The sequence below is a fragment of the Aspergillus neoniger genome (genome assembly GCF_003184625.1).
Source record: "Aspergillus neoniger CBS 115656 unplaced genomic scaffold BO87scaffold_42, whole genome shotgun sequence".
Taxonomy (NCBI): domain Eukaryota; kingdom Fungi; phylum Ascomycota; class Eurotiomycetes; order Eurotiales; family Aspergillaceae; genus Aspergillus; species Aspergillus neoniger.
In genome coordinates, this window is record NW_020291170.1 from 25144 (window position 1) to 49977 (window position 24834).

The 24834-nt window shown below is 51.5% G+C and overlaps 10 protein-coding genes across 10 annotated transcripts; 5 read left to right on the plus strand and 5 right to left on the minus strand.

The window, feature by feature from the left end:
- Window positions 1-1178: 1178 nt before the first annotated feature.
- Window positions 1179-3015, plus strand: BO87DRAFT_390588 (histidine acid phosphatase; the record flags this gene model as incomplete). Its single annotated transcript, XM_025624939.1, has 7 exons — window positions 1179-1344; window positions 1402-1486; window positions 1544-1592; window positions 1657-1785; window positions 1838-1871; window positions 1923-2180; window positions 2231-3015. The coding sequence occupies 7 exons, from the start codon at window positions 1179-1181 to the stop codon at window positions 3013-3015; spliced, it is 1506 nt and encodes a 501-aa protein (XP_025475344.1).
- Window positions 3016-3245: 230 nt separating this feature from the next.
- Window positions 3246-4376, minus strand: BO87DRAFT_343674 (protoglobin family protein). The gene is made up of 3 exons (XM_025620792.1): window positions 4238-4376; window positions 3888-4158; window positions 3246-3833 (listed from the first exon to the last, which is right to left on the minus strand). Exons 1-3 carry the CDS (start codon window positions 4350-4352, stop codon window positions 3311-3313), a joined length of 909 nt encoding a protein of 302 aa, XP_025475345.1. The 5' UTR covers window positions 4353-4376; the 3' UTR covers window positions 3246-3310.
- Window positions 4377-6151: 1775 nt separating this feature from the next.
- BO87DRAFT_367968 (uncharacterized protein) lies at window positions 6152-6886 on the plus strand. The gene has a single exon (XM_025621916.1). The coding sequence runs from the start codon at window positions 6194-6196 to the stop codon at window positions 6866-6868; it is 675 nt and encodes a 224-aa protein (XP_025475346.1). The 5' UTR covers window positions 6152-6193; the 3' UTR covers window positions 6869-6886.
- Window positions 6887-6932: 46 nt separating this feature from the next.
- Window positions 6933-8925, minus strand: BO87DRAFT_380180 (uncharacterized protein). The gene has a single exon (XM_025624239.1). The coding sequence runs from the start codon at window positions 8908-8910 to the stop codon at window positions 7177-7179; it is 1734 nt and encodes a 577-aa protein (XP_025475347.1). The 5' UTR covers window positions 8911-8925; the 3' UTR covers window positions 6933-7176.
- Window positions 8926-9915: 990 nt separating this feature from the next.
- On the plus strand, window positions 9916-10290 carry BO87DRAFT_318620 (uncharacterized protein; the record flags this gene model as incomplete). Its single annotated transcript, XM_025619809.1, has 1 exon — window positions 9916-10290. A coding segment is annotated over one exon (375 nt), but the record flags the coding sequence as incomplete, so codon positions are not given.
- A 4853-nt stretch (window positions 10291-15143) lies between these two features.
- On the minus strand, window positions 15144-16692 carry BO87DRAFT_343686 (NAD(P)/FAD-dependent oxidoreductase). The gene is made up of 2 exons (XM_025620793.1): window positions 16123-16692; window positions 15144-16073 (listed from the first exon to the last, which is right to left on the minus strand). Exons 1-2 carry the CDS (start codon window positions 16657-16659, stop codon window positions 15222-15224), a joined length of 1389 nt encoding a protein of 462 aa, XP_025475349.1. The 5' UTR covers window positions 16660-16692; the 3' UTR covers window positions 15144-15221.
- On the plus strand, window positions 16656-18755 carry BO87DRAFT_380182 (aromatic amino acid and leucine permease). Its single transcript, XM_025624240.1, has one exon. It carries the CDS (start codon window positions 17083-17085, stop codon window positions 18706-18708), a length of 1626 nt encoding a protein of 541 aa, XP_025475350.1. The 5' UTR covers window positions 16656-17082; the 3' UTR covers window positions 18709-18755.
- Window positions 18756-19243: 488 nt separating this feature from the next.
- On the plus strand, window positions 19244-20123 carry BO87DRAFT_380183 (putative 2-haloalkanoic acid dehalogenase). The gene has a single exon (XM_025624241.1). It carries the CDS (start codon window positions 19345-19347, stop codon window positions 20068-20070), a length of 726 nt encoding a protein of 241 aa, XP_025475351.1. The 5' UTR covers window positions 19244-19344; the 3' UTR covers window positions 20071-20123.
- Window positions 20124-20131: 8 nt separating this feature from the next.
- Window positions 20132-22549, minus strand: BO87DRAFT_367986 (transcription factor domain-containing protein; the record flags this gene model as incomplete). The annotated part of the gene is made up of 5 exons (XM_025621917.1): window positions 20132-21038; window positions 21090-21260; window positions 21308-21989; window positions 22042-22460; window positions 22521-22549. 5 exons carry the CDS (start codon window positions 22547-22549, stop codon window positions 20132-20134), a joined length of 2208 nt encoding a protein of 735 aa, XP_025475352.1.
- A 363-nt stretch (window positions 22550-22912) lies between these two features.
- Window positions 22913-24383, minus strand: BO87DRAFT_367989 (uncharacterized protein; the record flags this gene model as incomplete). The annotated part of the gene is made up of 6 exons (XM_025621918.1): window positions 22913-23342; window positions 23407-23477; window positions 23540-23913; window positions 23970-24037; window positions 24100-24136; window positions 24204-24383. The coding sequence occupies 6 exons, from the start codon at window positions 24381-24383 to the stop codon at window positions 23038-23040; spliced, it is 1035 nt and encodes a 344-aa protein (XP_025475353.1). The 3' UTR covers window positions 22913-23037.
- Between the last annotated feature and the right edge of the window lie 451 nt (window positions 24384-24834).

A 24834-nucleotide genomic window follows, 5' to 3' on the forward strand; every position in this document is an offset into this window, starting at 1 on the left:
TGTGTACCGGAGACTTTGATGAGGAAAAGAGGTGTGTGGAGAATAGCAGGTCGCATTACTAGGTTGACCGTGTGAGTAAGACATGCAATGCTATGCTTGAGACTATTGGAGTGGACAGCACTCGTTTGTGTCAACGTATCAGACGCTACTGTATAATCCGCTACTTCCGAGCATCAACCAGCCTATACAGATGGCACGATCAAAAGATAGCACGGGTGTCTCAGCCGCCAAACACGGAGGACTGTTCAGCGCAAATATGTCAAATCATGCGGTCGCACATTCGGGACGCCCTCCCATCACATCGGGAGACATACAGTAAGAAGCGTAATAAAGGCAAATGTGGGGTTTTACAGCTGTCAGTAGCCGGACTCACGATCGATCCTGGAAGCAATCCACCCCTGGTCAACTACTTGAAATTACTTCAATCATGTTGTCTGCTTTATCATATACAAACGGCCTACCTGCTCGCTGGCTCCGAACTGATTCGAGGCGCCACATAGACCGGCTTCATTTGAAATTGATATGCCCGGGACACATGGGCCGGGTACTAATACGCATCAACTCAGCAGTAGTGGTAATAAGATGCAGCCGTTCGCATCGATTGGTTGATGGACTGGATTTAACACAGCGCTCCATGGCACATCCTGCTCACATCGCTGATCTGTATATAGCATATCTATTGTCGCTATAGCCTAACCTGCATTCCATCAAGTCTTCGTGGAGGTTGCCGTACCATAGTACTACTACCAATAAGGGGTTTGTTGTGGAACAAAAGATCATCGCAGTTATGAACCTGGGAGTAAATGTTCACGTTGTGCTCCATCTTATGCGATTGGCCGCCCCGCTCGGCAACCGCAAATTACTTTGAAAGGGCCGCTTCGCCTCGTTTGATTTCAACTTAATATACCAACTGGCACGTGGACGGACTATAGGACGGCAAAACGCATTCCATCACTAGCGCTGTACTAGGAGTACTTAGTCTTACCGTCGGACGCGACCGCCAACTGTAATTCTCCTACGACATGCCACGCTACTTCGTAGCGGCAGGTGCATTCAAGGTATTTGAAAATTATATAAAGCTATCTAAACATCACTGAACAGTCCCCCTCGCCCCTGAATTATTGGATGGCACACAGCTCATTCCAATATTCTCCCAGTCTTCGCTTTATCGGCTCAACATGGTGAACTCGTTCAGGCCGTCGGTCATTTCTTTATGGCTGTTGATAGTGGTTAGCGGGAGCAATGCCCAAGTCCTAGCTCCCACTAATGATATCTTATTCCCGTCGACCCCGACAAACCAAAATCCCCTGCAATATGCCGGCGGAAATAGCCCTTACTTCGCTGGTACGAAACCTTTTCCTTCCATTCTGTGGCGATAGTTATCCTTATTTGTATTCCTAGGCCCCAATGTCTTCGGTATCGACAGTAGCGTTCCAGATAAGTGCTCGGTCCAGCAAGCGGCTTATGTGGTGAGGCACGGCAGCCGGTAAGTGCTCCACGACGTACTGCGCCTAGGTGTTTGAGCGCTAAGCTTGGACTGCAGCTTCCCAGATTCTGGCTCCTATGAATCATGGGTTGGTATCAAGAGAAAGGTCTGTTACATCCGTCGCAGTAATGTGTCAAGGCACCGCCATTCATACTAACCTCCGATACCAGATCCAAGCTGCCGTCAATAGCACCGGCTTTGAGGCCCGCGGATCACTGGCCTTCATCCCAGAATGGACTCCAGTTTTGACCAATCCAAGCCTGCAAATGTCTCAAGAGTCAATGACAGGATGGAAGGAGGTATCTGCCCATTCACGAACATCAACATGGTATGAACACTAATTGTGTGTAGGCGACCGATCTGGGCTACCAGCTACGGGCCCGGTGTAAGACTGCAGCCCTATGCTCATTTTCATTTGTGACTAATGACATGACAGATCCCCACTTCTACGAAGATGGAACCCCATTCTATGCATGGGCAAATGCTTACCAGTATCCGCTGAACGAGTCGAGAGTCGTTCAGACCGCCCGTGCCTTTGTCAATGGGTACCTCTACGAGTATGCCGACACCTACGGCACCGTGGTCAGCGTGAACTCGACCGGCTCCATCAGCGCTATCGGCAACTCTTTAGGACCCTCTGATATGTGTCCTGCATTTTCCTCAATCTCTAGCGGGGGAAATAATGTTACGGATTGTATGTCTCGGAGGAACTCCATACGTGCGACCGGGCTGACTCCGCGACAGTCGACGCTACCTGGACTCCCAAGGCGCTCGAACGCATCAACTCCCTCGTCAGTGGTAATCTCACCTTCGACGAGAGCGATATACTCTTCTTCCCCTATATGTGCGGCTATGAAAGTCAGATAACCGGACGTCTGAGCCCCTGGTGCGGAGTGTTCACCGAGGATGAGCTACGCAACTACGCTTATTCGCAGGACTTGAGCTACTACTACAAAGTCGGCCCTGGTTCCGTCGGCCCGTCCAAGGTGCTATTCTTACCTTTCCTAAACAGCCTGATGGACCTCTTAAGCAAGGGTCCAGGTCAGATTGGCATCGATGCGGATGGTGGTAACTTCACCGTTCCCAACCTGATCATGGCCTTCCTGAATGACAATCAGATCGCGGAAATGACCGCTGCCATGGGCATCTTCGATGACGAGCCCTCCTTACCCATCGACCAGCTCCCCGCCTACCATCTGTATAATGTTGCCAACTGGATCACTATGCGGGGCACTGTTGCCTTTGAAGTGTTGAGTTGTGAGGTCGAGTCGCGACGTCGAATGAACGACAAAACCTATATCCGCGTACTGTTCAACGACGCGGTCTACCCCATTGCCCACTGCCAAAATGGACCAGGCCGGAGTTGCCTATTGTCTGATTATATCTCCCTTCTCGGGAAAAAGAGCGAAGCTGCGGGGAGCTTCGATGAATATTGCAATGTGACGGTGGCAGATGCCCCTAACCCGGTCGCGGGCGCCAGCTTCTTCACTGACCTGAGCCTCGACTTTTTAACCTTTGTCAAACCGTGATTGTGCCGCTGCAACTACATTGTGATACCGGAGAGCTTGTCCTATATCTCCCCTGTACAAATCTTGTGGATTTCTAGTATATATGAAGTAGAATATGAAGTTCTACTTCATTAATTTGTCGGTGTTCGGGGTAGCCCGACCGTGGATAAATTACCCGTCAATACCCGGCCGTACATACCCCACCTCCTTCATTCAATACACATTAACATGGTGCATTTCTATTCTCATGAAAATTGGCTCTATACTATGTAGGTCGACATCAACTACCATTTTCGCCTGCTTCGTGATCCTCACGTCACCGAGAGCAGCGACCACTTTCGGTATCAGACCAAACCTTTGTTTCGTACGATGGCGCATAGTCAGGTGAAAACGGGCACGCAGGATAGCCCGTGGCCGCTTGCTGTGTGCTAATGCTAATTGATGTGCGTGCAGTCGACTGACGATCGGAGAAAATGCTAGCAGATTCGGCCCGGAAAGACGAGGTACTCCGTACGCTGCTTGTCTCCTCATCCCGCTGATCGCGTGTGTTCGCATTGACATTAGTCGCGTTCGTTGTCGAATTCTGATCTCGATGGACTGCTTCAACTTCCGCCTCAAACTCGGCACCGTCCCTACATCGCCATCGAGCAAACAAATCATTCTGAATCCAGATCACTTTCCCCAGTGCACGGATCAGCGCAACCCGGAAGGGGAGTGACATCTTGTCGCACCCCATGACTCCTTCGATGAGCACATCTTGAATGTACCCGAGACACGCGCCGATGTGTATGTATTCCACATCAAAGGAGATCATGCGGTCTTTCCCCGTATGCATACGCCTAGTTCAGCTGTCAGTTGGCAGATCCAGATCGTCAAACCAGTCCGACGCTTACCCGACTTTGTCGAGGTACGCCCAGAATTCGATCTTGGTCGGATCAGAACATATTCGAGTAATGTACCAGCGGAGGAACATTCGGCGACATTGTATATAAGGGCTTTTGAACTCGGGATACTCGTCAAGATCCTCCTCCGACGTTGTGCTGCGGGTCTTGAATACACGGGCTGTTATATCTGCCTCCAGGAGCTTGGAGTATACGCGATCGACAAGGGTGGGTGCTAGTGCTTTGATGTACTTGGATCCTTTGTTTAGTGCAATAACATCATCTGGAGCATTGTGTCAGTGATATAGTCTGAACTGCCTCCGTCGTGGAGACATCTAGACACGAGATACGGGACGACTGACCGGCAGTGAAGCCAATGAACTGTTGCAGATAGCGGACGCGAGCTTCAAGGTCTGTATAGAGGGCTTTCCGATCGACATGACGCGGCAGAGCGCCTAAGCCGTTGTAGTCTGCCATGTTGTATACTAAAGTAGTGGATTGGTTCTGGTACATTTAAAGTGACAACCTACTTATTGCCACATGGCACTCCATCCGGGCCATACTTATAGCCTGCGTTGAAGAACCCATGCAAGGGCATCATTCAATCTTTCTGTTGATGGAAAGTGATGCATCCACCGAGGTTGCCGTCCATGCGCATTTAGGGTTCCGAGCTGCCTTGTCCGCGGTCGGGTCCAGCAATGACAAGCGAATCACCAGGTCAGTGGGAACAGGTATCCCCGCTATGTGGCTTCTACTGAAACTTTGCCACCCATAATACTATCATATCGCGTGGGTGACAGATCCAATCGACTAGGAAACTGTTCGAGTTATTGCAGAAAATATGAATAGCTGCGGCAGGGAATTCGCCGAACTCCCTCCTGTCTCGGCCGTATCCAGAAACAATCATCCTTTGACACTCTATGAAACGTCAATCCTCGTGTGTGATCTGGGTTCTCTATATCCGCAAGTTCTGATTAGTGTCATTGATCGCGCATTTTGACCCCTCGTTTGTATTGTGATACGCCGAGGGCGTGCAAATCATTCCCTAGAAGCCTCTCTCGGTATGGCGGTCTGATCCAGAATCCGTGCGAGACGCGTAGATCCTGCGCGTTGCGTTGGATCCCTGTCATTCGCGTGGCGGAGAACCGTCTACTTGCAGAAACGCTTCGCGTCTGAATGATGCTTTCTAATCCTCAAAATAAAGTTTTCTTCCTTGCTGTGAGGAACGACGTGTTCTGAAGGTTCCACCTCATGGCCCCGTGCGGACACGGAAGACCAAGAGGCCATCATTAACAACAAACACAGCTAATGCAACCATCAGCCTGGTCGTGTGGCCATGTTACTTGCAATTCTAGGACTCTGAGAGGCCCGAATCATCTGCTCCCATGGTTTTGACATGGCAAAGGGGTAAATGATCTCATATTGAAGCGATAGTCTGGGTACGGAGTCCAACTAAATCATGTTGACGCATCAAACATCGCACGGCTGGAGAAGCTCGCGATATGCTGAACTAATGGCTTTATTTTCCTCTATTGCATGGCCTATGTCTTTGAGTAGTCTCTGTTAGGTTTGACACAAAACGGAATTGACAATCCTTTCCTAATTGGCACATCCCTTGCAACCTGGGCCTCGCATATTACAGCTCATTACTCCGTATTAACCTCCACAATCTCAAATCAGAAGTGGACATGAGAGATAACTGCTGATCATAGGAATATGCCAGTGATTATCAGCAGTAACTACACACTATGACCAATCCAAGGCAGGAATGGAAGGTTCCATTTTTCTTCGGGTCCTCACAATTCATCAGACATTAGTTTCCGCGTTCTTAGGCGGCGGCGCTAGCAGTGAGCCGTCCCATTACACATTATATAGTATAATGATACTGACAATTGAAAGGGATTGCAATGTTCTACTATAGCAGTAACAATCTCAGGCGTTTTATCTATTTTGTTTTTCTTTCCTTATAATCGTAGACATTCACTCAGACGATCTTGGATTACCTGGATGGAATGTATGGTTCAATTACAATCCTGACAGTAAGAGGGATCTTTTACGCGTCCATCCTACCTGCAGCTGTAGCGTTGCAAACCGCGCGCGCATTGTGGGACTAGAGCGCGGGTCATTCGCAGGGCTGGGGGCCATATCCACCAATGTAGGAACGAAAATGGCATGCTGATCTTGAGTGCACAAGGCTGAATACCGGTGATTCCGTAGGCTTAGATTTTTCTTATTTGCTGCCGACGGTGCTGACTCTTCCAACCATTCCGCTTGTACTTTCTTGCTTGCCATCTCAGCTAACTTCACTCTCTGCGTCAATGAACTCGCCTTCTGCAGATGATGGAGTGACTATTGCTCTCAGCCTAACAACGAGTTCGTCGACTCTGTCACTTTCCTCTTCCCACTCTCTTGAGGTGTTTGTCTGCGCCCGCATCATCCATTCCACGTGCCCGGGCCGATCAGTCACCATCACCGCCGACCGGTCGGTGTTTGCAGGTGAGGCTTTAGAAATCGGCGTTTTTGGGCTTGGTGCCGTCTCTAGGCAGGATCCATCGCGAGTCATCGATTTTGGAATTATTAGACCGCGCTATCATGACGACTTTGAAGGGCCAAGCTTGTCTGAAAGAGGGTACCGCCTCCTTACCATCCCAGCTGATGGTACGGGCATCGTGGTACCTTATGAAATATCTTTTGACCGGCTATTCAAACATTCTACACTTAGTCCGGAAGATATTACACCCGGGGAAGAGTTCGAGATTACAGTCAACCATGGTCGATGTGAGGTTCTATGGTGGTGCTGGGGTGATGTAGAAGGCGAACTCAAAGGAAAGAACCTACACACATGGTCACAGGGAGGGAATTATTTGTGCTCGCTTGATGACCGACTCAGTGAAAAAGAGATCAAGGATGGGAACTATATTTTGGGAGGGGATGTGGACAAGTTCAAAGTAGAGGACCAAACGGGACCAATTGCTATCAAGATGATCCCCTAGATTCGGTAGCATCCAATGCAATCTTCATCGTGAAGCACACACTCAAACACTTACTGGAATGTTCCCTGAATACATCTTTACCTCGTCGGAAGGGATAATGTCGAGGATTTTTGTCAATCAGAGGGCAGTCGACGGCTAGAATCAACTATAGCGCTGGACAACGAGCGTAGATGGCAGGTGCAAACACTGGTTTGATACGAACGCCAATTGGTAATTAGTCTACTAGATGAGGCATACACGGAATAATGATCATAAGGTCTTTCAGTGCGCTATAGGATGCTGCTCAAAGGACAGGTGTTGGCTCCAGGTCAAAGCCGCAATCCCTCGGCTACGCAGTCAAGCACCTTCGCGCGAAAATCCAGAGAAAGTTCCGGATCACTTCCCTTGCGAAAGTCGCCACTAAGGCAGGCCACAACTGCAGAGGCATAAGCGCTACCCATCTCCTTGGGTAGGTCACGTTGGGCCAGCGATGTTAACGCAGCACGAACGTCGCGACCTTTAGGTAGTTTGCGAGTACGCTGGCCCTCTTTAATGCGTGTTTCGAAGAGGCGAGACACTGTCTTCCACAACCCAATCTCCAACAGAACCACGCCTAACGCGTATATATCATGGAGCCGGGAATATGGTCGTGTGGGATCGCCCTGACGGTCGGGGTGGCGGTAAAGGTTAGGTTCAATTTCGAAATCACTACGCATATCAGTCGCTCCTTCGACTGGGCGAGCATAGCCCCAGTCGCTGAGGAATGCGAGAAGGCGCGGTTTTCGTAGTCCGCCTTTGCTGGACGTCGCGGTTGTAGTGAGGGTCAGTTTGGACATAAGCTCAACGCCATTGTCTTGCGTCTGCTCAAATAAAAGAATACCTCGACTCCAAATGTTCTTGTGCAACCAGAGCGAACCGTGGACGTTGAGAGTGGTTAGTACGAGGCAGTGCGCGATGGCGAAGCGATCCTCAAGCGATGGCTTTGTGGGCCGCTTGGTCTGAGGGTCTACTTGGTTTATCAAGCTGTGCAAGGTCGTCAGGTTGTTCTGCACTGGCATCGAATTATCGTCAGTATCGTGAAGTGGGAGTCGGTACGCAAAGACGGTCCGCTCCTTCTCTGCATCATCCTTGTATCCCAGGCACTGGAGGGAGTAGATCGTTGGTTGTGACACCTCAGCAGTTACCTTCCCCTCCGAAAACGTGGCATTCTGGAGGAGCCAAGCCAGGTCCCGCAGTGGTGCTTTCAGTTCTGCGATCTCTTCTTCATCAAGATCATCATAACGCAGACGACGGTCATAGGGGCGAAATTCCAGGACTACCGGAGTTGATTGATCCTGATGAGTCCACGAACCCAAGTGGAATCCATCCGATGCGCTGTTGGACTCAGTAATGGTACCCTCGAGTTCTTGAAAATCAGCTGGCGCATGAAGAAATGCTAGTTGCTGTCGTTTGACCACCTCTTCTAGTCCCGTTCCTTGCACTTCGGTCGCTGCTGGCGGCGACTTCGCTGCGGAGCCATCCGTCAGGGTGTACAAGGCCTCCTGGGAGAAGTGCTGCATCAGGTCTCGCAGACTGTCTGTCCATTCTTTGTATTCGGCCAGGACACCCAGGAGTTTCTTCTTATCGAAGAGTGCCCAGTCGTAACCTTTCAGCTTGATTTCCTTGGCTTTGGCCTTCGTCCGATCGAGGAACGACTGTTTCCATTTTCCTCCCTTCGGCAGGGCATCGTCGCCGTGGTCTAGTGCTGCAGTCGAGGCATCCAAGATCTCATACTCTTTCACCAGAGCGCGATATTCAACCAACACGCGACCCATCTTCAGCAAGAGGTTACATATTGTCTCTCCGACCCAGTCGGGAAGCTGTCCTGGGAGCAGAAGACCGCGCTTTTTATCCAAGAACCGACGCTGGAAGAACTCCAACGATGTCAACTGCAGGTCCAATCGAAGTTGAATGGCGGCCCGATCATCGTCATAGGCTTTGACGTCTGAAATGACGCCCTTGATGAAGATGGTCACTTGGATGACTTGCTGGACTGCAGTGACTGCGGTACCATAGACATCCATTTTGGCCAGCCTCGTATGATATGTTAGCGTTTACCTAAAGACATAGCAGATCAGCAAGGCAACTGGCAAGTATTAATATGCGGGCTGCCGCCAGAGCCACCACGCAGGGGCCCGAGACGAGTCATGTCGGCGGGTCTGACAGGTGTCCTAGCGCTGACGTGAGGAACCCCTGCGTCCCAGCTATACTGGAAACAGGTTTATCCTAGCCTGGAAAGGGAAATGTTAGGAGGATCATGAGGTACTATCCTCGTATTCAAATGGAGACGGGGAAAAACCTGATACAACAACCATGAACCCCTTCTATAATCGTAACCTTTTTTACCCTATCGGGTGCCGCTGCTCCCGCCAACCAAATATTTATCATTTTCGGTGACGATTCTGCTTTTTCGACCCTAGATTCAAATTGTTAGTGAGTAGAACCGTTATCCGGGTTAAACAAAATATTGATATTGAGTAAGTTTATTGATCATTTTTGACAGCTGCAGAATTCCCAGGCGATGGTATATCAGTGCCTGAGTTTCCATTCCCTTGCCATTCATTACCCGACCGATAAAAATACTAGGGTTCGTTGGAGCTGCTGAATGTCATTGGTTGTGGGATCTGTTTCCCCCCACAATGGATTGTTTAATTGGCCTCAAGATAGGAAAGTGCGGCCCGAGTAATAAACGAGCAGCGTGTTCCTTGGGCTTCGTCTGTGATATGGCTTGAAAAGGTGTAACTATTGACAGCCTATTACCTTGTTGTTCCTTCTCTCTCTTTTGCCGTCACTCCCGGCTTTCCCGGCGGCTGGTCTTCATTTGTGTTGATCTAAGTGCGCACAACAAGTCAATCACCGAGATCAATTCCCCACATCTCTCTCAATCGCCGATATCACCACTATGGCCTCAATCGAACACCCCGAAATCCTTCTTCTCTCTCTCGCATATCAAGACTTCCTCGATGGCACCTATTCCAGACTCTTAAGCAGGCTCCTGTAAGTGGCCACCGTCAAGCGCGCAAAGGTAAATTCAGGGAATTCTTCGGAGTTTTGGTCTCCCCTGGAGTTATGGCGATTGTCATCGCACAACATTCCAGCTCAATCCCTCCGGTCTCTTGCCTGACAACGTTGAGCCATTTTCATTGCCTAAGCCGTATAGCATGAAGGTGCTCTATGTCAAGTACGCTCCATCCGAGGTCAAGCTCTATATTCCGACTGAGGGTGCGGTAAGGCAAAGTCTAGTTTGGGCTCCAACTTATGTGGATCGGACTCAAGCTGCTGTGGTAGAGGCAAGGCTCGGACAGGGGCCTATCTATTACTGTGGAGATGTGAATGGGAAGGATGGATCAAACCAGCTGACGTTGTCCCTTTGCGGGTTCAAGGGAGAGTGTGCGCCCATGTGAAGAATGATTCGGATGGTTAGCGGGAACACTTACGCCAGGTATCTACACGCATCCGCTACTATGCTTAAATTTTAGAGAAACGAAAGGTAAAGTGGTTGGACAACAGAAGAGAAGAAAAACATCACGATACAAGTCGAATCAACAGTACCACAAAGCAGTAAATCAAACAAGTTGAACCCGATCCAGCAATTAAAATGAGGAAAGGATAATATCTAGACTATAGCTCGTGACCTCGCGGCGAATAACTTCACTTTGCCACAGCCACTGCCTCGTATGAGTGGGGATAGCGTCAGCGCTAGCGGTAGTGCGAGTGACGAGTGCGATGCACACGGCAAGGAAGGGAAGTCCATCCCGCTCTCATCAACAGTTCATCCTGGAAACGGAGGAGGACTCGTCTTTTAGCTCAACCATCTTTTCATTCACGCTATGGATTTACTCGACGATGATGGCGCTGCACTACTGCAGGAGGCTCTCGATACCCTCGACGAAGATGGCATTAATGAAACGGACCCGTTCGATCTGGATTTCGATGATAGCGGAGCCAGTATTTCTCCCGACGACCTCCTCGACAACACATCCGAGCCCCCAGATCTCGACCCGCTCAGCTTGGTTGACGGCGAAGAATCCCATGATGGAAACAGTTTATCATCCACTGATCTCCTAGAGGAAAGAGTTACGGCAGTGCGGAATGGGGAAAATGCTCTGATGACTTCGGTGTCCGACTTTACCAGCATCCTGTCGCGAACCGGTATCCATGGACCTCGTCATCTGCAAACCTACAATCTCAAGCGCCGTGCAGTCAAGATTGGCAGTGGCGGACAATTTACAGTATATAAGGAGATCCCCGGCCGGTTCTTTGGCAACGAAGGCTTGGTGATCAAACGTGTCAAAGTGTTTCTGTCCCGTGAAGGAAACTCCAGCTTTGCCTCCGGCTCGGACTATCGTCAACGACTACGGTCTTTGGAGCTGGAAGTACTCGCTTTATCCAACCCCTACCTCCGAAACCACCGCAACATTGCCAAACTCGTCGCCTGGGGATACGATTACCCTTATCCAGATACTCCAGTGCCAGTATTGTTCGTGGAGGAGGCGCTGATGACGCTTACCGACCTTCTAAAAATTGACAACGAGAGGTTACTTGGGTCGCAACCCCAGGATGTTAAGTATCAACTGTTGCTGGATGTAGTCTCAGGTCTCGAGGCGCTGCACCGGCTGCATATCGTTCATGGAGACGTCAAACCAGACAACATCTTAATCTACAAAGATTCTGCAGGGAATGAGAAAGTCCCGCTTTGCGCCAAGATCAGCGACTTTGGGGTCTGCGTCGATTTAGAGTCCCCTGAAGACAAGCTCACTATTGATAGTTACTATGGAACCGAGGACTGGCGGGCGCCTGAAGCTAGCGATTACGCCAGGTGGCAGGGCGACGCTTTCAACCCAGAACTTATGTTCCGCTTCGATTCCTACAGCTTGGGATTGCTCATTCTATCCACCTTCATCAATCGTGGTGAGCCAGTCAAATTGAAGACGGCTGGAGAAGAGCCAGTCGAGGTTGCACTTTTCATGCTGAGAGAAGATGCGACCATCACTGGTCCACTTCGTATGCAAATAGGCAAAGCTCTCCGACAGCTGCTGGCAACAGATCCTTGGAAACGCAGTCTGGCAAGTCCTGAACTGCTGAAGCTGGATACACCTGCATTTTCATCCTGGTAACTTTGGATACCCTTCACTATCTGACATATATTGGAGGCTGTTGACTGACGCACCCCAAGGCTTGCCGTGGCACAGGATACTCGGAGGGTCACTGCTAATGTCGGCATCATCAACCCGGCGCACAACCAAGGCCCCAGATTTTGGTACCGATTGGATCCCTCCCTCCTTGCAGAGCTGGAGCAGCAGTTTGCTGAATCCCAGAGCGACCTGTCTTTGCAACATGCCGGTGACGTTCTGCTGGGTATGGCCCAGTGCATCACCGGAGCGAAGCCGTCGTACCTTGATCGCCTGCTTACCTACATCACCGAGGCGGCCCGAAGTGGCTATTCGCCGGCTCGAGCAGTGTACGCGCAGCTCATGCATGCCCATGGCCAGACACCGGCTTTCGATGAACAGACACTAGATAAATGGTTGCTTCAAGCTGTGGCTGAGGGATATCTCTTTGCGTCACCCTCATCGAGGGTCACAGAGGAGCAGCTGCAGACTGCAAAACAAGCGTTCCGGGATGCAGGTGGCTTTTGTACAGATTCCTTCACCCGGAAACCTGCCATCCTAGCTGTTGCTCGAGATAGAAAACGAGCAGAGGAGTGGCTTACAGCGAACAAGAGGGTCGTTGATATAAGTGGTAATACGCTATTGCATGTTGCAGCAGCACTAGGATCTATCGACGCTGTTCAATGGCTAGTTGAAAATGCTAAGATGCCAGTTGACGTGCCGAACGACAATGGCGAAACACCGCTGTACAAGGCCTGTCAAGCTGGGCAGACAAACACGGTCTACTATCTTTTAGACAAGGGTGCAGCTTCCTCCATCACGACCCGAAGAGACAAGCTGACCCCCTTGCACTGGCTATTCACGTTTCCGGAGTGCTCTACAAGGAGCGTTGCGACACGTTTTATCCAGGAGGGAGGCGCCGACGTTAATGCTTTGATGGTTCCGGAGAGAACCGAGGAAGGTGCATACGCGGCACGAAGGAACTTCATGGCTCATTAGTAAGTCCTCATTGGTTACTGTATAACCTTGACATGCTGCGGATACTGACCAAGACGTACAAGCCCTTTCGAGCTACCCATGGGGACACCGTTCCATTGGGCAGCATTCGCTCCTAACATGCCAGCAATGGAGGTCCTGTTAGATCTCGGTGCTGATGTCAATGCCACATATCATGACTCAGACAACGCGACCACTGCCCTAGGTCTTGCCAGCTGGTGCGGAGACATCGAAGTAGTACGATTCCTTCTATCTAAAGGAGCGAACGGCGGAGCAAAGGATGCACGTGGAAGAAACATGCTTCACCTGATGACCTTCCATCAACCAGAGCATCATGGTCCTCTACGGCAGGCATGGCATTACTGGATACGACACGGAAGTTGGGATAGTCATCTCCATCAGATAACAGATCTTGTCGCCGCACTTACTCTGGCGGGCGCTAGTCTCGAAGACCGGGACGAGGTATACCCTCGAACTACGGCTGTCGTGAAAGCGGCAGAAGATGGAGTCTGGAATGGAGGTGCTTTATGCGCTTTGATAAATGCCGGTGCGGATGTTGAAGGTCCTCGAGGAACTTCGAAGGATACTGGTGAGTAATGGTTTGTTCAATATGGAGCACCCTACTTGGACTAATTTCTGTTTCGCTCAAGTACTCCATCAATGGGCCAGAATCACAGGCCCACGGCTTGCATATCCCGACTCATACCTCTACGTTTTGCAAAAGATAGTATCAGGAATGGCGTCTTTAGACATCCGCAATGACTTCGTCGAAGAGACTCCTCTTCACCTATTGGTGACAATTTATCACACCGAGAAAGAATTCCGGTCCGCCTGTGATATTCTCTTTGCCCACGATCCCCCACCCGACGTGAATCTGGGCGATAAACAAGACCTTACTCCTCTGCTGATAGCCGCGGACACGAACCAAGTCACCCAGGATCCTGAACAACGTTTGTTTTATCTAATCGCCAATGGAGCTGATCTCGGGGCCCGTACCAGAGAGGACAAGGATGTCTTTTGCCTATTGGCTAACAACAAGACTTTGAGTGACCAGCAGAGCCATGATATTATTCATCGCTTACTGTCACATGTGGCGAATCTTGAAGGATGTAGCATCGCACAGGCGTACAAAAAGCACTACCTTCCGCACCGTGGTGCGATCCTCACCCTCAGCACGGCGGCAATGGCGGGAAGAGTGAAAACGACCGCTCTCCTGCTTGATGTTGGTCTCGACGAGGCCATCAACAATCTAATCAACCCGAGAGACCCTACTACCGTCCTAGACAGCGCCATTTCATCAGCAGAGCGAAGCCGACACATGCATCTCGATCTTCTGGCGGCGTACAGTCCAGGGGCCCCACGAGCCCGTGCGCTCGCGGCCCAGACGGTGTACGATCCGCGCCAGGGCCCACCGGTGCGTGCTGCCGAGGCCTACACAGGATTACCAGAGGTTGTGCGGCTCTTGCGCGCCAGTGGTGCAAAGGGAGCCTGTGAGCTAACGCCATCCTCTCATTTCGAAGTGAGTCCGGATCATCCTGACGTCTGGGATATCACCCAGATGTACTGGATTGGGTTTACCCCGGAAACACAGCCAGCTAGAGAATACTGGGAAATTGTTTATCAGCTATCATGTCTACCCTCGGTAGGCTGGCGAGAGACGGTCGTCGATAGTCTCAGAGAGATGTACCAGTTCGACCTGTGGTGGCCAGATCTGGCCATGCTCGAGGCTAGCATCAACCTCGTCAATAAGCAGGATAAGGCTCTCGCTTTTGGTACAGTACCGATGTCGCCCACACTTCCATCCGACACAAGGACTGATGTAGTAGACGTTGAGCTACTTGGGAAGATGCTGCGGATGCTCATTACGGCAGGGCACGACTCGGATGATTCCCAGACAACTGATGAGATTGCTGATGGTTCCACGCCCATGACCAAGTGGATCAGGATTCGCGAGGGGCGAAAGTATGATCGCAGTCCTGCGTCCTCGGGTGAGCAAATACCCGAAGTGGAACTGGTGTGGGGAGACACTGGATTCCGGCTGGGTCAGAAGCGCGTGCGTCAGATCAACTAAAAGAAGATAACTATCCGTACGGGTGTGATCTAGCTTCTCACATTCGTCTGGCAGATTAAACTACAAACATAAACTTCCCAGTTGCAGTATGATACAAGGTTGGGCAAATAATCTATGTACGCAAATATATACAATCAAAGAATACTATCATAATTCCTCATGGCTTCGTGGAAGGAAAGTTGCCAGTGCCCAGAATATCTCCATCGCTCTCCTGTCCGTTCAGGGCGCGGTCGATCCGGAATTGGGTCGTCTTGAACAGTCGAGGCATAGCCGTCTCTTGGAAAGGGATTTTCTCCACAACCATGCGCGCAAGCTCCTGTGCCGATCGCCAAATCACTGGCATACCGTGACCATTCAATCCCGCCAGGATAAACTGATCGTCCTTTCCGGGCACAGCTCCAATGTGCGGGTTCGAATCATACGAGTATCCCATGACACCTGTCCAAATTTGATCGACCTTCGCCCCGCTATCCTCCCATCCACGGTACGTCCGCTGCATGTAATTATTGTAGTAGTCCTTGGCTGAGTCAATGAGAATAGTATCGTCGACATTGTTGTACCATTGCTCCTTGTATGAGCGGAACTTGGCGGCTGCTCCACCGACAACGATGCTGCCATCGGGACGAGGGATCAAGTAGGAAAGGGTGTTGTCTTCGGTGCGGTTGATGTAGGAGTTGTTCAAGAGTGGTGCGGTTTTCCCCTCTGGCACAGTAATACGACAACAGATACCCTTGCAGGGCACAATATTCTTCTCGTACTCGGGAAGCAGACCGGCCACGTAGGCATTACTGGCGTGCACAACCGTTCCCGCGTGCATGGTCCCGCGGGGTGTTTCAATAGTATAACCGCCCTCCGGGCTGTGGATTATCGATGTAGCAGGGGTAAATGTTTGCAGATTGACCTTGCCCGTTGCGAGGACGGATTGGAGAATGTGTAGAATGAATTTGTACGGCCACATGGTGCCCGCCGTGAAGGAGGCGCAGGCTTTGGCACCTTTCACACCACAGATCTATTTGGTCAGCATGCGCTATCTCATTCTGCAACTGATTGGTACTCACTCCCTCCACATTCTTTCCTGTGTAAAACACCACATCATTCATATACTCGAGATCCAATGACTTCATGAGCTCATATGTGCCCTTTGCCTTTTGCGCCGCCTCCTCGTTGCACCAGACATCGATAGATCGCGCGAGCGTAAAGTCGCAGTCAATTTTCTCATCCTCAACGACCTTCTTCAAGGCATGCAGATTGGCAATTTCGAACTCGGCAATTTCTGCGCCAGCGCGAACACCTGCGCGGTCGACGTATGTTGGAATGTGGCCGTAGAAGTCCGGACGGAGATGTCCGCCATTGCGACCTGTCGCACCGGAACAAGCTCCCCGGGCCTCTAAGATAGTAATAGACTTGACCTTCTCGCCGTGGTCACGCAGCAGATGGTATGCAGTGCTAGCTCCGGCGTATCCGGCGCCGATGATCACGATGTCCGCGTGATCGGGGAGGTGCTCAGTTGAGCGGTGATCATGCAATTGATGCGGCTCATTTTGCCAGAAACATTCGCCAGGGTTAGGAACGGGGAAACAGCCAGCTGCAGCCATGATGAAGGTGTGTACAGTCGCAAAAACGATGAGAGAAGCGGTTAAGAAATGAAAAACTGGAACGCGACCGTGTTTTCTGGGCGGACGATAAGGGAGTCTTATCTGATGCTATCGCATCGCATCTGATTCCACACCGGACCGGACTTTCCTATCGCGGCCTAGCGCTAATCTTATCGGTCGCGCCGGGACTATCCCCTTTGGGCAGTTGGGGCCGGTAGGGAGGAATGCACTGGAGGGACAGCGACACGGTGAGGAGCAGGGCTTCACAATGGATCATCCCTGCGCTGGACCAACGAGATGATGGCAATTTGCAATGCGGGGAGTTGGGCATCAGACATATACAAGGTCGCCCAATGCCAAATCCCAGATCGCATTCATAATTCTGGCCCAGGGTAGTTATCTCATACACATCCCGGCCGCATCATGGACGGTTCCTTCAGTTCAGAGAAAAAGATCCCCTACCAGACCGATGAAGAGAATGGGGACCTTGAGGCCGTACCCGGCCACCTCGACGAGGCCCAAGTCTTTCAGCAGGGCCTGCACCAACGACATATTCAGATGATCGCCCTGGCCGGGACAATTGGCACAGGGCTGTTTTTGAGTTCAGGTCGCGCCATTGCTCATGCAGGACCGTTGGGAGGGTTTCTGGCGTACAGCATCATGGGGCTGTTAGTGTCCAGTGTGGTGTTTGCGGTGGGAGAGATGGGTGCCTTGGTGCCGTTGGCCGGCGGCGTGATTCGCTACGCAGAGATCTTCGTCGACCCCGCCCTAGCCTTCGCCAACGGATGGAATCAAATATATTCCTACCTCGTTTCGATACCGTCGGAAATTGTCGCCGCCGCCGTGGTGATTGAATTTTGGACGACCATCAACAATGCCATCTGGATTACTGTTTTCGGGTTGCTGATGTTGATCACGGCCCTGGTGTTTGTGCGTGTGTATGGTGAGCTTGAATTCGGCTTCTCCATCCTCAAGATTATGCTTGTGATCGGCATCAATATCATGGCTCTCGTCATTACATGTGGCGGTGGTCCGAACCATGTCAGTATTGGCTTCCGCTACTGGCGCGACCCGGGTCCGTTCGTACAATATCTGGGCATCGGCGGCTCCCTGGGACGGTTCCTCGGATTCTGGACGGCCCTGAACAGTGCGCTTTACTCCTATTCCGGTATCGAGAACATCACCGTCGCAGCATCCGAAACGCGAAACCCACGTCGATCCATTCCCATGGCCGCCCGTCGCATCTTCGTCCGAATCATACTCTTCTACGTGTTGACCATCTTCATGATCGGACTGGTGGTTCCCTCCGACGATCCCAACCTGCTCGGCTCCTCAGGCACAGCCTCCGAATCTCCATTTGTCATTGCGGCGCGCAATGCGGGCATCAAAGTGGTGCCTTCGATAATCAACGCGGTGGTGCTGACATCGGCTTGGTCATCTGGAAACTCGAACATGCTGGGAGGATCGCGTGTGATCTACGCCATGGCAGCAGAGGGTCATGCACCGAAGTTCTTCATGCGCATGAACCGGTTCGGCATTCCGTATGTGGCGGTGACACTATTGGGAGTATTCATGGCGCTGGGATATATGACGTTGTCCAGCTCTGCCAGCACTGTTTTTACGTGGCTGCAGGACATTGTGTCTATCTCGACATTAGTCAACTGGGGCATCATTTGTATCGTCTACCTCCGGTTCTACTACGCATGCAAGAAGCAAGGGATCGATCGTCACAAGGAATTGCCGTGGGCGGCGCCCTTCCAGCCATGGAGTACGTGGATCACGCTGGTGCTGTTTTGCCTACTGTTTCTGACGGGCGGGTACGAGACTTTCATTCACGGTGAATGGGATACCGAGACTTTTATTTCGTCGTACTTGAACGTCCCCATTATTTTTGTGCTGTATTTTGGGTACAAGTGGTGGATGAAATCGAAGATAATTCCGCTGGAGGATGTGCCTGTGCGGCCGTTCATCGAGCATTACCAGAGGAACCCGGAGCCAGAGCCAAAACCGAAACGGGGATTACGGCGATTGAATATTTTGTGGGAGTAATGTATATATAGTTGTGTTTATAATGTCAATAGTATTGTGTATTAGCCAGCAGTCATTCACTACTCTTGTTTATTTTCAACATATATATTTTCACTGCTTGGAGACTTCCGCCAAGTATACAAGTTACTAGATCCGACATTGCGTGCTCGCAAACAGCCATTGAGCATCATACTACATAGTAAAGTCTGATTATACAGCCAAAAGCAATCAAAACTAGTCCCGATATACTACAGTAAGTTCGATGAATTCTCAATTCAAGTTGGCTATCAAAATGTGGTGTCAGCACGATAACTACGCCGGCTATCAACACGCCTTATCAACACGTTATCAAGTATCAGCGCCTGGTCGCATATCGCCAATTTCCCCTGAATTAACCTGCGCTTAAACCTACTCTAGTCCCCGTCTAGCGCATGTCAGCTGTATCTGCCAATGCGACCGGCCCGGCCTACTGAAATGGGCGAAGCTGGTGCCCCTCGCCCGGTATCGGCGGATACCCACCACATCACAACTACTAGCACTATTTGATGCCACGCAGTTCCCCGCGATAACGCGTCTACCCCTCAATAACCGCGATACCACACAAACCCTTTCTCCCTCGCCCCCATCCTCAATTAATTCTCGCACACACAACACAGCATGCCCAACCACGTCGTCTTCGACGTCGTCGGCACCTGCGTGTCCTTCGATGCCTTCTACGCCACCATCGAGCGCACACTCGGCCCCCAACTCAAGGCGCACAACATCACCGCCCAAACCCTGGGATTCACATGGATGACCAACGCCGAGCTGCAATTCACCTTCCTCTCCATCTCCGAAAGCTACAAGCCCTACAAAATCGTCATCACCGAACTCTTCTACCAAACCCTCGCCATGATCGGCATCTCCGACCCCCACAGCTTCGCCACCCCCGAACAACGCGATGCCTGCGTAGCCGGATACGCCGCCCTCGAGCTCCGTCCCGGCGCGCGCGAATGCTTCGCCAAGCTCCGCGACGCCGGGTTCACGGTCTGGTGTTTGACGACGGGCGATACGCAGCGGGTGCGCGGATACTTTGAGCGGGCGGGCGTGGACATGCCGTTGGAGAATTTCCTGAGCTGCGATACGGCGGGCGTGGCCAAGCCGGCGTTGGCGGCGTATCGGCCCGCGTGGGAGAGGTTGGGTAGTGATGAGGGTGGGGAGAAGTGGTTTGCCGCGGCGCATTTGTGGGATGTCACTGCTGCCACGAAGGTCGGGTTCCGCGGTGCTTATTGTACGGTTTATGAGAAGGAGGGGGCTTATAAGGTGTTTGATGCGCCGTTGGATGTGGTGTCGGAGTCGTTGCCTGAGATGGCGGAGAAGATTATTGCTGCGTCGAAACAATGAATTGATGGTATGGAATGAGTATGGTACATGATTATTGTAGTGTAGTGTAGGGTAGAGTAGGCTATGGAAGATCAACATGCGTCCAGATCGGATCTAAACTCGACCCAGCCAGGAACTCTTCCAGCACTTGGGTCTCTGTGCGGGTGGGCCAGGTCGCGGAGGGGGATAGATTGGCACCGCCGAAGATGGAGAGATCCAGGTTTGGATCGAATGGGGGCAGCTGCTCCATTCCATCCAGCGGAACCGTCCACGGCTCGACTGTGTCAGGGTGCGGTGGGGCCGCTTCGGATGCAGGTTTTTTGCACGTTGTTCCCCAGTCTCGAAAGGCCTCGTAGTCGGACACCAAGCCAGTAGATTCCGAAGCGGGCTCCGGTCGCTGGGCTACTGTGTGCAGACGCGCCAGCGATCTTTCTAGTGCCTCAAGTAAGGAGACTTCAGATCGTGCAGAATCGCCCGCTGCGGACATCTCCCGGAGCAACGCGAGTCCCTCCCGCATGGGCTGGCGCAAGGCGTCCGACAAATTCTGCACGGAGAATGCGATGAGTACCAGTAGAGCAGCCCTACATGCGCTGTACTCCAGATAGGACGCTCGTGCCAGTCCCGGTCCGTGATCGCGGAGCTGGCGACAGAACTCGAGTGCCTCCTGAGCGGCTTGGATGCAATCGCCGATGAGACTGTCTCGGTCGGAAGGCTGGAAGTACGATTCCTCCGAACACGTTTGGGGATTTGCATTCGGATGGGCAGCAGACTCCTTGCGGAGAAGAAATGGGCGGCCGATGAACATACGCAGCAGACATGATTCCAAACACAGGTGCATGACGGCGCGATTCGGTTGCTGTCCCACGTGGACTGGGTTGACGAGCGTGTCAGAGATGCCTGCCCACCAGCGATTCCAGGACTCTTTGCGGGCTATTAGCTGACCTATGACGACTGGTAGTCCTGCTGGTTGGGCGTGCCTCAGACGCGATCTGTAAACCGATCAGTAAGAGAACTATCACACAGGTGGTTGGGTGTCGCACATGTCATGGAGAAACTCCTCCAGCCAGTCTAGCATTTGAATTGAAATCACCGCACACTGCGGGCTCCAGGCGGACTGTGTCTGGCCCATGTCTGCGCGAGCCTGGGGGAGGTCTGCATCCACATCCCCGCGATGCACGGACAAGGGTCGTCCGTGGAAGATCGAGATTAACCTACGATATATTAGCGTAGTTTAGCAGCAGCAGTGGACATCACAGACCTCTCCAAGGAATACGCGGTCCACCAGACACGGTTCCGCGTCTCCATCATCACCGGGCTAAACGCATCCCGGCGGCATTTCCGATGCATGCCGTTTTGCATAGCTAGACGCACCGCCAGATTCACGTAAATGTAGCCGAGTCCAGACGCATCCACTGGAAGAGCATAGAATCCGAGTAGTAGACATGCTTGTACGCTCTCCAAACAGGACAGCTCGATTATTTCTGGTAGTAGTCGGATGGACTGTTCATAGAATCGCACCCCAACATCTTCTTCAGAGAAGGAGGGCGTCTGATTCTTGGGATCTCGGTCACTAGGGGACTCCAAATGTGCATATTGAGTTCCGATTGCGAGCACAGAGAGCAGAATGCTTGCCACCGCGGCAGCCGTGTCTCCGAGACTCGCGGGGTCCGTGTATAACCGGTGCACACGGTCCAACAGCCAGTCTTCATCTACCAGAAACCAATGCGTGGCGGCGTACTTAAGAAAGGTCTTGACAAGAAAGCCAGTAATCGGACGAGGAGGAAAACATGCCAGCGCTGCTGATAAATGCTCGTTGGTCTTAAGATGCTGGGCCCGCCAGTACCCTGAAACACGGTCGGGGCTCTTGGTCCGCATGCGACTTTGGATGCGCTGCTTGATGCGCATGGAAAAATTCCAGTAGGAGAATTCCCCAGAGAAGTCTATGATGCCTTAGTAATTATCCAAGCCAGTTACGACCAGAGCAAGACGCACGCGTAGTGGTGTCACCAACCGGGTCGATAGTACAATCCTCTTCCTCCAGAGCGAGTCCAGACGAACTAGTGACTTCTGTATGATCTGAACCTTTGCCGGTAGTGAAGGAGTTGGCCAGACGGGCAAGGCTCTTCGTGTCGAGCTCGATGCCCTCGATTGTGTGTTTCAAGATCTGTTCCATGTATCTGCATCGGTCCAGCAACTCCTGTACCTCCGCCTTGGCTGGCCGTGTTCTGCGGTGGATAATTAGCGTGCCGTTATACCCAGATTGCAGATGAACTCGCCTGGGAACGTAAACGCGAAAATCTCGGGCGCGCGACGCGAGGGCTTTGGATTCACAGGGACGTCGAAAATGGGCACATCGTCGACAGGGGATTCCTCCTTCGCATTTTTCCTTCAAGCGGCGACATTCGTCGCATCTACAAGTAGTGTCAGTGAGCTGAACATCTGGAACAAGAAGTGTCGAGTGAATGACTTACGCGCGGGCAGATCGACGACCTTCTGCCATGACTGGCTCGGTTTTCTGGATACCACTACGAAGAGGAATGAAGGAGGCAAGGTGTCAAAGCACCAGAGACGGGTTATAATCTGGACATATACGCTAACAGCTGCTCCGATGCTTCTCCGCACGCGATAAGCTGCGATAGACAACCCCCGCAAGGGCCATCCTGCTGACCGGCACTTCTTTCGCCGCGGTTGGTCTGTTATCGCCGCCAGTGGGTCGGCTGGAAATGCAAGATAAGCTGTTCCCCACAAGCTGTGCTTTTATTCCCTAGTGTACTAACGCCTGCTCTGAGGAGCAGATGAATGGCTGTCTGGCTAGTGTGACTGAAGATTTATTAACATATTCTAGTTCTAGTTTTTACGAAGTATGGAATCAATTTATTGAGGCGTATGAGGGCGTCAGACATCATCTCTCCCTCCTCGCGGTCTCTTATGCGGAGTGATCACAATTTGATCAGCGATTGTATCACTCCGTATGTCAAACAGCAGTTATCAATCCGTCGATACATTAGTCCCTATTGATAGAGGCGACGGCGTTCCAGCAAAAGGGCCCTTGCGACACGCCGTGTCCGACTCGTCGGCGTGACTACTGTTGACTCGCACAGTTTGAGTGAATACGATTTTTGAGTCCTCTACCTCCACCGCTTCAGTCTTTGACGGTCGGGATAACAGACGAGGCATCTTGTCGCGCAGCCGTGTCAAGGAAAGGAACAGTGGTCGCATATTCGACAGGCAAGAGGCTGTTATACCCACGGCGGGCTCAATGCAGGTCCACACACTGGCGGGTACTTGGTCGTCTGTTATGGTGTATCTCCTGTCAGTAAAGTACATCCAACTCAGTTAGACTTATTTAATTCTTACATGTAATATCGCTGCCGGCCTTTGAAAGCTCAATTAGTGTCACCAGGCGTACAATATCAAAGGCAAGCGTTCTAATGATGAAATATCCATGTCAGCAACAGTAATCCGAACAGCCAGGAGTGAGAATGCTCACAAAGCACCAAGGCAGAAGATGCCTGTTAACATAATCTTTTGCGCACGCGGTACCTGTAGGTTCCAGACGTGTTTCATCGGTAGCGCCAGGATGACGGCGTCAGTCACGATGTTCGGAATCTGGAGCCCATAGTAGAACTTGGCCAGGTCGATGCATCCACCGGGAATGGTCGGGTTCCAGAGCTTCTCAAGTGGAATACACACGACGCCCCCAATTAGACATACTCCAAAACACCACAAGATGACAATTGCCCCGACAGAGTTGGCCGCTAGTATCATCGGTCGGATGGAAAAGATTCGCTTGTATAATGCGAGGATAGAGAGCTTGGTGAATGCGATGCATAGTGTGTATAGGAAGCTGCCACTGGCTAGAGTCTGGATGCACTGTCAGCTCAGTAGCACAGAGGTACAAGCAGTGTGATATCACCAACCTTTAAATACACTACCAAATCCGAAGGGGGAACGTATACGATGTGAGTGCCCAGTCCGTTATACAGCACTGCCATTCATTAGTCAAAGGGGTTCCGGTGCAGTTGTCAACCATACTGGGAGGTTACGCACAGACAACTCCAGCCAGTGACACTGCATATTCGAAGACCTACCACCAGCATCCACTGTCAGCACTACGTGGACGAGATTTGAGGATACTTAAAACCAGGACGTACCAATGCCACGATGATCAAGTAATCATCGAAGAAGACCTTGGTGCCCGTGATCTTGCGACAGTACAGACGCAGGACAACTGACACCGTAGAAAGGATCAACGCAAAGCAAGTCGCAGTAATCACGACATGCCGCAGGTTGTCATGGTCATATCCAAGATCACCAGTCTCAGATGCCGCCATCGTGAGTGAAAGTCAGCTATGACAGGGCGACTGTCTAGTGTAGCAGAGGAGGGTGATCTGCCTTGAAGACAGTGGGCAACCCCAAGCTAAAAGAGATATCATTTCGCGAGTGTCGGGAGTGTCAGTGGTACGTGAATCTACATCGCGATCGCAAAGGTGCTGATTGATGTCATCAATGATGGTTGCAGAACCTGTGCTGCAGCGTATTATTGGCAGCCATGGCAATTAGTACAGCCACCCGCCGATCGAGCCAAGTAGGGTGTCGCGATTGAAGGTACCCTCGCTCAAAATGGCAAATTCTGCATCACCTGTCAGCTGTCGGCAAATGCCATCCATCAGTTAGCCCCCTTGCAGGAAAGCCACGCTCAACAATTCCAGGTTAGTGGTTTGCGGACCTGTCACATTGCCGAGCTAGGACTACGTCTAATATCATCAGCGACCGAACGCCCCA